Source organism: Lemur catta, chromosome 1, assembly GCF_020740605.2.
Source record: "Lemur catta isolate mLemCat1 chromosome 1, mLemCat1.pri, whole genome shotgun sequence".
In the NCBI taxonomy this organism is placed as follows: Eukaryota; Metazoa; Chordata; class Mammalia; order Primates; family Lemuridae; genus Lemur; species Lemur catta.
In genome coordinates, this window is record NC_059128.1 from 224,951,126 (window position 1) to 224,964,232 (window position 13,107).

The following is a 13,107-nucleotide window of genomic DNA, read 5'->3' on the forward strand; positions in this document are numbered from 1 at the left end:
TTTGGTGTTTGTTCTGCTTGGCATTGGTTGAGCTTCTTGGATCTGTAGGTTTATACTTTTCATCAAATGTGAAAAAATTTGGGTCATTATTTCTTTCAAATATTTTTTCTACTCCTTCTCCTCCCCTTTTCCTCTGAAACACCTGTTATACATTTATTAGGCCATTTGCTATTATTCTGTAGTTCATTGAGGCTATGTTTATTTTTATCAATTATTTTTCTCTTTATGCTTCTTTTTGGATAATTTCTATTGCCATGCCTTTGAGTTAGCTAATATTTCTTTTTGCAATGTCTAATTTGGTATATTTTTATTTCAGATATTATATTTTTATCTCAAGAAGTTCCATTTGGGTCTTCTTTATACCTTTTATTTCTCTCCTCATTTTGTTCATGTTTTTCTTTATATCCTAGAGCATATTTATAATAGTTGTTTTAAGGTCCTGTGTGATACTTATATCATTTCTGCTATTTCTGTGTTTGTTTTTATTGATCTATTTTTTTAAATTTATGGTTATGGGTCAAATTTTTTTGGTTGTTTGAAAGCCTGGAAATTTTTATTGGATGTAGGACATTTTGAATTTTATGTTGTTGAACTCCTTATGGATCACTTTGATCCTTTGAGGTTTCCTTTTAAACAATATCTGGGCAGATCCAGAGTAGGCTCTAGTTTTGAATTAATTTAGTTTCACTGTTAAGATATGGTTTTTCTAAGGAGTCTATCCATTGTCCTGTATATTGTGGGGTCTCTCCACCCTGGCTGGTGGGAACACAAAGTAGTCTCAGCCCTGTGTGAGCTCTGAGAATTATTCAACTACCACCTACCAATGGTCATTTCTTCAACCTCAAGTACTTTCCTATTAGTCATGCCCATATTCATACCCAGCAAAAGACTGAGGGAATCTCCTGCAGATTTCCAAAGTGCTTCCCCCACTGTGTCTCCCTCTTCTCCATACTCTGACCCACAAAATCTAGCCATCTCAACATCCTGAAACTCCAATCTATTCTACTTACCTCAGGAAGACTTTAAGGTTCTGTTTGGTTTTCTGTGCATGTGCTGTGGCCTGGAAACTGACTCTAGATAGTATCTCTTAGAAACCAGAGTCCTATGAATTGTGTTGTCCAATGCCTGAAAAGAGTTGTTTCATATGTTTTGTCTGGTTTTCAAGTTTTTTACAGGAGAAAGCAATTCCCATAATAGTTAATTCTTCATGGACAGAAGCAGAAGTTCAACCAACTACAACACAACTTGTTAAAAGACAGTAGTTATATGACTAGTTTTTCAATGGCCACAAATAACGTGTAGAAAAATAAGGGAGATTTTGTGGAAAAGATATTGGGCTGTTGAAAGCTGTGAATCTGTAAATGACCATCTTGCACTTGGGTGTGTAGTATAACTGATGCAGTGTCTACTTGCCTGATCCTAATCACTCAGAAGGATTCTGTAATCTCTATCAAATAAATTGCAAGCACTACTACTCATGGCCTTGGGTCTACTATTGTCTGTAACATAAACAGTTTACCTCTAGAGACCCTTTGTGTGTGGGGACATTGGACAATGGTTGATTTTAGAGGGTGCTGGCAGGCCTTTCTCTTTGTGCTTTGGATTCTGTATCTATCTTGTGGTCAGATGTCTCACCATTACCTTCTCTGCCTATTCCCCATCCATTTTTCCAGTCACTCAACATTTTTTGAAACCATTTAACTCTTTGCTCTCAATAACTGAGCCATGACTGTTTCACCGGCTTGTTATGTGTGAATCTCTGTGAATGTGTGCCAACTTGGGAGTTGAATGCTTGCCCCATGTGGAAGCTCTATATCATGGTGCATAAAGTTCCTCCACTGGATATCCATGTACTAAAGTGGGGGCCTAGCATTCAAAGTTCCATGCCAGTGAGTTCAGCCTATCCAAGGGGACCTTTAGAATATACTTAGAAACTTATCCTAAGTCAGAGTTACATCCCCTAGGACATTATTCAGATGACAACCCCATCATGCTCACAGAATCTCTCAAAGATTATTTGGGTTTAAGACTGTCAGCTCTTCTGGAATCCACAGTGTTGACCAGAGTTTTTCAATCTTAGAACTATTGACATTTAAGACCAGATAATTCTTTGTTCTTTGGCTATCCTGTGACTTGTAGGATGTTTAGCAGCATCCCTGGCCTCTGCCTACTAGATGTGAATTGCATCCTTCTCCCAATTTTAACAACCACAAATGTCTCCAGACATTTCCAAATGTCTTCTGAAGGCACAAAACTGTATAGTTAAGAACCACTGATATAGATACACCATGGTGTTCCATGCTCTTGGGAACAAACAGAAGTGTAGCTCTTGTAACTAAAGCTGGAGAAACCCAACAGGCCATTAGTGTCTTCTTGGGAGAGGTCAGTCCTGAGTGTCTGCCGCATGTGGAGAGTATACTGGGAGGATATTGACCCAGTAAACTCCTAGATTCCCGCCTCTGCAGATTTCAAGGAGGGTTCTCCACTTCTTTGCTCTTTGGTTTCTTTATTTGAAAATGAGAAATGGTGTTTTTTATGTCACACAACACTGCTATAGTGAGAACAAAATGAGGTTTTATATATACATGTATACATATCAACACACATACATACTCCTTCCATATAATACAAGAATATATAAGCATGAAATTAATAATTGTTCAAATATAAGTGTACTTATTTGTGAATGTGATTACAATATAGGAAAAATACATCTTCTTCCAATCCCTCATGTAGTATAGTCCTGCCCGTGGTTTGTGATATTTCTCTGTGCTAGAAGGCACAATAGAGAATGTAACTTTTTAAAAAGGAAAAAAAAAAAACACGTCTTTTTAGCAATTAAAATATGAACCAAATTAGAATGCAAAGAAGTTTTCATATTAGCTTCTTAATTTTGCATTTAGTAATCTGACCAGACTATCAAGAATTTAAATGTCTTCACAGGAGATAGTGGCTTTTAGTTCTCTGAGGATTTTATTGTAATGAACCTGGTAAATAATTCAGGAACATATGAGAGGCCAATGAATGGGCAGCACCTGGTGCTATATTATTTGTGTTTAAGCGCACAGAATCCAAAGATAGCATTCTACACCTGTCACTATTATTTTGGCTTAAACATGGGCCCTATGTTCAGTGGCTATTGAAATAATAGTAATTGATATTTTTTTGCCTTGTCCAATTTTCCTCCATAATCAAAGAAAACTGTGCTAAGCTGTTTCACAAGCACAAAGCAGAAGTGGCACCCTTTTTTAAATTCCCATTGGTAGAATTTCTAATCTATTTTCTCTATTAAGGGACTGATTAAAGAATTAGGGATATGTCTATCTTTTCTACTGGCGCTAATTTGAGCCTTTTTGCTTTTCTACCTTTGTTCTACAAGGTTGAGCTCTTTGTTAGACCACAGTATTCATACTGCAGGCATCTTCTGAGTGAAATAACACCATCCTCCGGCCGCTTATGCTGTGGGAATTCCCAGAGCTCCTGAATTTCTTTTCCTATTGTCAAAGTAAACCTATCTTACTCCTATTAGTCTAATAGTTTAAAAACAAACAAATAAAAACTGCAAAGGGCTTGGGTACCCTTCTGCAACCCCAGTTGACTGGACATAGAATGTTCTTCTACTCACTGAGAGAACAAGAGCTGACGTGACTGACCGACCACGTATGGAGACAGCATGAGGCCCCCGAGCCCAGGGTCACCCAGGACCACACAGAGCGGAAGCCATGAGCTGCATAGAAAGCCCTTGGAAGGACAGGGAGTTTCCCAGTAGGGAAAGAAAGGAAGACGTGCCCCGCAAGTCTAAACTAAAGTTTTTACAGTGCTGGACCATAAAAAGGATCTGAGGAGAGGAACTATAGAGCTTTGTACCTGGAAATTTTTAAATGTGCTTTATCTTTGTTTTTAAAGTACTATTTATTATAATGGCTTAAAATATGTTGTATTGAAATATAGTATATTTAAAACCTTTGTAATATATATAATAATGTATGTAACTATATAATTAAAATGTATAAAATATGTTAAAACCTCTGTAATAAACCATGTGTGCCTTTGTTTAACAGGTTTAATTGCTTCCCTTTCTTAGGGACCAGCGTGAAAGTACTTGGAGCAGTGACTGCCACCTGGTGGTAAGTCGGAGCCATCGCTGTGTGCAACCTGATGATTACTAAGATGCCCACTCTTGACCCCCGTGGTGTGCGCTGGCCGCAGGGGGCCAGCTGAAGGGTGCTGGAGGGTGTCTGATGAGGAGCCTAGTGAAATAACCCTTGGCCTCCACCTGAATGAGTTGTCCATTCCGGATTCTGAGCCAGAAGCCAGCTCCAAAATGGGACCTCTGAAGAAAAGATTTGAGTTGCTCTTGTGTTTTAGTCAAAGATCTGCATCCCTACCAGTGGAGAAGCAAGACTGTAAATAAGCGCACACTAAGAGGGGCATGCGGTGACATGGAGCCTGAAATAAACTGCTCCGAATTTTGTGACAGTTTTCCTAGCCAGGAGCTGGATCGGAGACCCCTTCATGATCTCTGCGGGACAGCAATTGTAAGTGAGCAGCCATGGGTGTCAGGACTGCTTGGACATGCATGGACAGAGGAAGAGAGGGGAGGAGGGGAGGGAGAACTGCTCAAGCAGGGCATGTATGGCCCAGCTTTGGTGATGATGGGGCAGTTCCTGTCTGATCTACAGAAGATCCTTCATTCCTAACAGTTTCTCTTTATTCTGTCCTCAGACATCTTCCCACCACAGCAGTAAGACCATCTCTTCATTGTCTCCTGTCCTCTTGGGTGTTGTTTGGACTTTTCTCAGCTGTGGACTTCTGCTGATACTTTTCTTTCTTGCCTTCACGATTCGCTGCAGGAAGAACAGGTAAGCAGCCCCATGCCCGGTTTCTCACTGCCCATAGCCCGAGTCATGAAACCCAGACTGCTCGTATCATTTGGCACTACAAGCTGCTAGTGGTATCAGCAAAGCTTGTGTCCCACTGTGCCATTAAGCTACATGAGAAGTCCCCCTGAAATATAGCCCTGGCCTTGCAGTAAAGTTCCCTCTTGAGAAGGAAAAAGATCTAGCCTAGTGTTGTGCTAACTACGGCAAGGGCATCCAAAGAAGAGAACTGCTCTATCATCGCCAAAACCTGGAATTACATGTCCTTCTTGTCCTTCTGAGAAGAGGAGGTATTTGTATTAAAAATGAAGACCACGTGGAGAAAGATTCCAAAGCAACATAAAAGTTTGCAGACAGCAAAGTGGAGCCAGTCAGGGTGTGTTAAGGTGTCTGCAAAAGCAGTGAATCCTACCGCCTGGCTATTTGCTAGACAATTCTGGAGGCTGGAAAATCACTGGCTCATCTGGGGAAGTTTTTATGGCCCCTGGGCTGTCAAAAGAAGCACAGTGGTGACTTTTTCCCCAAAGGAACTTGTAGAATCTTGCCCTGGCTGCAATTTTATCCTTCCCTCGGGGCCCATCCTGTGTCTCCTACCCCAACACTCTGCCCTCATCCTGCCCAGCTCCTGGGCTGCCCCCTGATTAGCCCTGCTCCAGCCCTCTCTCCCCAGCCCACCGCTGACTTCTGGATGGAACAATGTCCTCAGACTGGCCAAACTCATCCAGCCCACTCCAGCCTTACACTGAGTGGTGACCAGGCATATTGTGCTCCATTGCCTATGGATTTGGCACTCAGATGAGAATCAGTAGCATTTTGAAGTGCCATTTGCCATTTTAGGCATGGAGGACATGGAATCATTAAGCATCAGTGACTTGGTCACTAGGTCAGCCTCAGCATAATGGTGACGTGTGGCACTCCATCTGGAGCACACTCCAGAGGCTGCCGGAGCCACCTTTCATTCTGTTCCTCAAACACACTAAGCTTCCTCCCATCTCAAGGCCTTTGCACTTACTGTGCCCGTACTGCGCCTCTGCCCGACAGCCTTCCCCAAATTCTCCCATGACTGGGTCCTGCTCATCTTATAGGTCTTAGCTCCAGCGTCATGTCTTCAGAGAAGCAGCCTCTCTACCCAGTGGTCATCTCCTCATTCATTTCATATCCCATCGCCCTGTTTTAATTTCTTTATAGCAAGTATAATCTGATATTACCATATTTATTGATTTACCTGTTGGTCATCTGTGTCCCCCACCAGAATGTAAAGTCTGTGGACACAGGGACCTTGTCTGTCCTATCGTGCTCACCACCATTTCCAGTATTTTAGCGTAGACTCGAACATAATAGGTGCCCAGTAAATATGTGTTCAGTGATCCTAGGAGGAAGGAGAGTTAAATCCCAACTGTGGCTGCTGCCAAGAAAATAACTAGGAAAATCATGCATTTCAAGGTTGGAGAACTATGGAGTGCAGCCTTTTCAGCTGCAACACATTTCTGTCATGCAAATTAATACTCAGTTGGTGATAGTTGGTATAAGAAAAGATGTCATTGTTTTATATGTAATTCTTCTTCAGCAAATCAATATTTTAAAGCATTCAGGGACAAGCTTTCTCAAAGTTAAAAAAGGAAGCCTTAAGCTAAGAATACTATGGCAGTTACTTCCCTTGGGGCAACTGGTGACTGGTTTAATGGCTTCAAGAACTGTTGTCCTCCCGATAACATGGAACTGTAGAAATAGATGAAGAAGCAGAAAAGACATTCGCCTTATGTTCAAAAACTTCAGTTGATTGTTGAAGAAAGCACAGATCCAGAGCAGATTTTTAGTTTTGGTGACAGTATCACCGATTGGAGATGAATGCCCCTGAGGATCTATATCTTGAGATTTAAAACTGCAGAAGTCAGTTGCAATACTGGGTACAAATGATAGTGGACATTTACTGAGTGATAGTGTTTTAGCGGAAATAATTATTTTATTAGCACTCTGGTTACAAAGTTAAATGTTTCGAGTGTTATGGCCTCATCCTATTTTTCCCTCAACCCATTATTTTTATATACAATTTTGCAGAATACAAGGCTTATCAAGCATTTATATATTCTGTTAAGAGAGAACACCTGTACACAGCATTATACTAGAAACATCTATATTTCTTTCACCCCATTAAAGATTTTGCTGCCTGTTTTATTTGCAGTGGGAGCATGACTTGGCATAAAGAATAAAATATTAAGATGCATTGTGAATAAAACCACATCTTACAAATAAGTAGCTTGTAAGATTACACAAGGAAAGATAAAATAACCCAGTTTTAAAAGTGCTTTATTGAATAATAAAATTTGTTCAAAGATGCAGCATCACAATCAGGTGTGTTATTTTGTTCCAGTTCTGGTATCTGTGTGTAAGTATGTACACATATGTGCATGCAAGAGGAAGAAAAATATTTTAACAAAATAAAAATAATACAATAATGTTTAAATTCAGTTACAGATATTGCATTTTTGATAAAAATTTTAAATGTCATCTACAACAAAAAAATCAGTAAAGATATATAAAACTTGAACACTATCAACCAACTTGACCTAACATTTATATTACCCTCGCCCAACAACTGCAGAATATATATTCTTTTCAAGTACACATGGAACATTTACCAAGGTATATCATATTCTGTGCCATAAAAGTCTCATTAAATTTAAAAAGATTCAAGTCATATAAAGTGGGATCTCTAAATACAATGAAATTAAAATTAAAAAATCAATAAAAAAAGATCTCTGGAAAATCCTGAAATATTCAGAAATGAAATAGAACACTTTAACTCGTGATCAAAGAAAAAATCAAAAGGGAAACTAGAAAGTATTTTGCACTGAATGAAAATGAAAATACTACATAAAGTTTGTAGGATGCCAGTAAAGTAGTACTTAGGGGGAAATTTAGAGCACTAAACTCCATATTAGAAAAGAGAAAAGATCTCAAATCAATGACCTCAGCTTCCACTTTACAAACAGGAAAAAAAAAAAAAGAGCAAATGAGCCCCAAAGTAAGAAAGAAAGAAAATAATAAATGTTAGAATGGAAATTGATAAAATAGAAAATAGGAAAACAATAGAAAAAAATCAGTAAAACTAAAAGCTCACTATTAAGGTCAGTAAAATTGATCAACTTCTAGCCAAAATAATCAGAAAAAAAGAGAGAAGATACAATTACCCAAATAAAGAGTGGGAGAGGTGACATCCCTATAGATTCCACAGACCTGAGAAGGATAATAAGGTAATATTATAAACACTGTAGTAGGCAGTCTCTAAGATGTTCTCCAGTGATTCCCACCTCCTTGTAGTCACACTCTTATGAATCCCCTTTCCTTGAATATGGGCTGGACTTACTGACTTTCTTATTAATGAGATGTCACTTTTGATATTAGTTCACAAAAACTGTGGCTTCCATCTTGGATTTCTCTCACTCTTCCACTCGCTCACTCCGAGAGAAGCCAGCTCCATGTTGTGAACTGCCCTGTGAAAAGGCCCACATGGCAAGGGACTTAAGTTTCCAGCATACAGCCGGCAAGTACCTGGGGCTTACTAACAGCTATGTCAGTGAACTTCAACATAGATCTTCTGCTGACAGCAATGTGAATGAGCTTGGAGGCAGGTACTCCCCCGGTGGAGCCTTCAGGACTGCAGCCATGGCTGCCACGTTGACTGCATTCTTACAAGACCCTGAGTTAAGTTATGCCTTAGAAATATTACCAGTTCAACTCAAACACTTTTTAAAAACTGAAAATATGGAACTGCTCTCTAACTCACTCTATGAGGATAGCATTACCCTGATATCAAAATCTAACAGACATTAGAAGAAGAAAGAAAAAAAACAGACAAACTATAGGCTAATAACCCTTGTGAACAAAGATCCAAAATTCTAAACACAATTTTAACAAATTGAGTACAAGCAAATATTAAAAGGATAATGCATCACGACAAAGTGAGATTTATCCCAGGAACGCAAGTTTGTTTAATATCCCAAGATCAATCAATACAGTTCACCATATTTACCAACTAAAAAAGAAAACTATATGATCATCTCAATAGATATAGAAAAAGCATTTGACAAATTTCAATATCCATTCCTGATAAAGTCTCAACAAACCAAAAATAGAAAAGAACTGATAATGTGCATCTATAAAAAAAAACCTATAGCTAACATCATTTTGAATGGTAAAAGACTGAATACTTTCTAAAAGATCAGAAAGAAGACAACATGTCCACTCTCAACACTTCTATTAAACATTGGAGGTTTTTCTATATACTAAAAAGAAACAATTGAAAAATCAGATTAAAAGCAATATCATTTATAATAGCATCAAAAGTATGAAATATTTAGGAATAAATTTAACAAACAATATGACATACCTGTATACTGAAAACTCTAAAGCATTGCTGAGAGAGTTAAAAAAATTTAAATAAATGGAGAGATACTGTGTTCAGGGTTGGAAGACCCAATATTGTTAAGATGTAAATTCTCCCCTAATTGACCTATAGACTCAATTCAATCACTGTCACATTCCCTTTTTTAAAAAAATAAATCAACAGGCATGTTCTAAAATTCACTTGAAAATATGAAGAACCTAGAACAGTCAAAATAACTTTAAAAGAGAATAAAGTTGGAGGACTAGGACCACTTGATTTCAAGACTTATTACAAAACTAACAGTAATGAAGACAGTTTGGTAGTGGGCAAAGATAGACATATAAAAAGGTAGGCATATTTTAGTGTATCAACAGAACAGAATGGACTCAAGAAATAAAGTCACATGTACATAGTCAGTTGCTCTTCAGCAAAAGTACAAAGGCAATTCAGTGGAGAAGGGGCAGTCTTTTCAACAAATGGTGCTGGAACAATTGTATATCCAAATGCAAAAACGAGCAGTGAGCTATGAGATGCCACCACACTCTAGCTGGGGCAACAGAGCAAGACTGTCTCAAAAAAAAAAAAAAATTCTAGAAAATTAAACTAATCTGTTAACTAATCTATGGTGACAGAAGGCAGATCAGTGGCTGCCTACAGATCAGCGGGGTTGATGAAGGGAGTTAGGAAGAAGAGATTACCAAGGGACACGTGGAAACTTTTGGGGGTGATGGGTATGTTCATTCCCTTGATTGTGGTTATTTCACAGGTGTATACATATATCAAAACTTACCAAGTCATGCATTTTAAATATGTGCAATTTATTGTATGTCAGTTAGACCTCAATAAAGCTATTAAAATGTATTATTCAAACATTCTTATTTTTCTGACAAGATTCTCACGGGGAGAAATATACCATATCTAGTGTCCTTTTCCAAAGGGCTCTGCTAGGTGTCCTTAAATCCATCTGATAACTTTGCTTGATATTAATGATTGATATGGGGGAATGTTTTATTTTTGTTAGGTTTCTTATGCAGCTTACTAAGGACCATAATAACTTAACTCTTGGAACAAAGCAGATATTTCAGGCCTAAAGGGAAGCGCTTCTAATTTTTCCTCTGAAGTGCACAAAATAAGGACAATATTGTAAGTTCTGCATAAAGCTAAACTTGTTCAATTAAAGGACTACCTTTTATCCTGAGACCTTGTTTCACTATCACTGGTGATAATGATTGTAGATGATAATTGTTACTTCTCAGAATTAAAGGTGGCATTCCCACAGTAGTATCTGGGATTTTACTGTCTGGGAAATCAAGAATTTTGAGTAACAAGAATTGTATAGGGGATGAGTTTTTCCCCTACTTGCAAGTTAACAACTTAGCCTGGTAACTGTTTCATGGGTATTAGGAAAGGACACAAGATTCCTGGTTCAGAGACCAAGTACTTCATTACTTATGACAAAAGCAAGTCAGAGCTTCATGTTGGGCTTTTGCTGGTTCCCATAGCCCCAAGTTCTATGAGGACAATGAAGGGCCCATGCTGGATGCTTACACACACGGTGGGCTGCTAGTCAAGGAGAGGAACCCTGAGCCTGGCAGAGTCACTGCTTTTATAGTGAGTTGTGACAAGTCTGTTCTTTGTCTAGGGAGAGATGCTACCTGATCCCTCAAGGTTGCTCACTGCAAACACAACCCTGAGAAATGGCCTGGGTAAAGAGCAGTCAGGGCCTTGCCACTTGGCATACTGAACAAGAAGGTACAGAGGTGTTTAGGGTCCCTGGTAGGTTTTCCTCCAACACTGGGAACTAACTGTGCCTGGAGGCACCTGCCACCTTTGCCTGTACCCTGGACTAGCATGGCAGCCAGAGACCCAGACACTGGTGAACAGCTGAATGTCCATTCCTGTGGCCTCCTCATTCCACCACAACTTCCTTCCCAGCTAGGGTCCTCATCTAGCCCCTCTGGCTGCATCTGGCAGAGTTGAGTTTCATACTTTCATGTACCCTGCCATGTTTGTCTTCTCTGCCTTTAGAAAATCCAACATACTACACGAGCCGTGGTTCTCAAGCATGTTATTGTTATACCCTTCTCAGAATCTCTCTGACTCCTTAGGATTCACATTATTTTCCATTATTATAAAAGGCCTCAAGATCTCCATGCTTTTGAGGAGAGCTAGACTCATCTTTTCTTTATTCTTTCCATTCCTGAATGCCTTATATTATCATCCAAGTGAAACTTGCCTATCAATATCAGTAGTAAATATTTACTGAGCTGAAAACCTATTGTGCTCAGGATACTGTGTAAAATGTGATTTGAGGGTTCCTAGGAGCTTTGAATGCATCACCTGGGTAGAAAAACATGAGCAAGTCAAAAAAGTATGTTCTTTTTTTTAAAAAAAAATAGCTTTTCAAAAAATAACACCTTGCTGTAGGGATAGGAGCTGTGCTCCTTTCATATTGATTCTTTCAGGCCTGTCCTCTTTGTAGTTGGAGCAACTGGAGCTGAAGGAAAGGTGACTGGGAAGAGAAGAAAGTAGTACTGATCTTTTTGGCCAAAAGAAAGTTTGCACACTATTTTCCCTATAAGGATGTCTGGGGCCTTCTCTATAATCCCTGGTTTCATGGTTATTGGCCAAGAAGGAAGAAGAGGAGCCAGTCAGGCCTAGAATAAATACTGGCCATATAGCTCAGTTTTGGTGTAGTTTTCCAGGGCCAAGGACTGAATGAGGCAGAGTGGCCAGGAGCAGATCCTGCAAGGCCTCATCCAAAAAGGAAACTAAGGTTCGTAGAAGGGAAAAATTGTATTGATCGTCAATTCCAGACATTGGGAATAGAGCCAGAAATAGGTGTTGTACCACTCAGTCAGAAGCTATAGCTAAGCAGGAATGGCACGGGAAAAGAGGTGCAAAGCAGAAGTGAGGTGAAGAGATCTAGGACCAAGAGCAGGGATGAAGACTTCCTTGGGTACTGGCTATGGGATGGAATCCGGGTGAGTCAGTGGAAGTTAATGAGGTAGGATCAGGGTTAATGCATACTAGTAGTTTCTGATGCTGTTTGTCCATCCTGCAATCAGGCCTAAATCAATATCAGCCCAGATGAAGTGGTCACACCCTTTTCTGCACAATTACTGTTATGACGTGGCTGTCATCATCCCATCATCATAAATGCTCACAGCATTTACTGGATTGGAAGGAGGGGGCTCTGTCTCCCTACCAGATAATGAGCTCCTTGAGTTTACTCATCTTTGCATTCCCATTGTGCCTGGATGGCACGCTTTTTCCTGAATGAACAAATTAACTGGTCTACAATGTAGTAGATGATGATGATAAAGATAATTTCTTAGAATCATCTTTTTATTCTTCAACTTGTTTTAATATAGTATCAACTCTACATAAAATTGTGCCATAGCTAAGCAGTTGGTTTCCACTGCTCCCTCCAGGAACTCAAAGCATGGCCTCCAGAGCCCCGGATACCCAGCCCTCCAGATTGTAGCCCTTCATTCTAAGCTATCCTTTCAGTCTTACCATACCATTAAAAGCTGTCTGCTCTTGATGTACTGTTAACCACAGAGATATGTAATTTTAGAAGGCTTTCTCATAATCAGATTCTTACAAGTGTACCTAGTATTTCAATAAATATTTATTGAATTGGTCAGCAATGTTTCAGATATTGTTCTACATGCTGGGGTTACCTCAAAGAACAAAACAGACAAAAATCACTTTCCTCATGGACTTTGCTTTTCTTGAGGGGTGGGCAGACTGTACACAAAATAAATAATAAAACATATGAAATATTAGTGATTAGAGCAGAAAATGAAAGTAAAACAGGGAAAGTAAATGGGGAAT

At 39.2% G+C, this 13,107-nt stretch overlaps 1 protein-coding gene across 2 annotated transcripts in view; it reads left to right on the forward strand.

Annotated features, from left to right (window-relative positions):
• The first annotated feature begins 4,432 nt into the window (after nt 1–4,432).
• GPR156 (G protein-coupled receptor 156) overlaps nt 4,433–13,107 on the forward strand; it is a 56,669-nt gene continuing 47,994 nt past the window's right edge. For both annotated transcript variants that reach the window (XM_045556961.1, XM_045556968.1), the window contains exons 1-2: nt 4,433–4,538; nt 4,726–4,862. In XM_045556961.1, the coding sequence (XP_045412917.1) occupies nt 4,443–4,538; nt 4,726–4,862 (233 nt within the window). In that variant the 5' untranslated portion in view covers nt 4,433–4,442. The remainder of the gene's footprint in view (nt 4,539–4,725; nt 4,863–13,107) is intronic.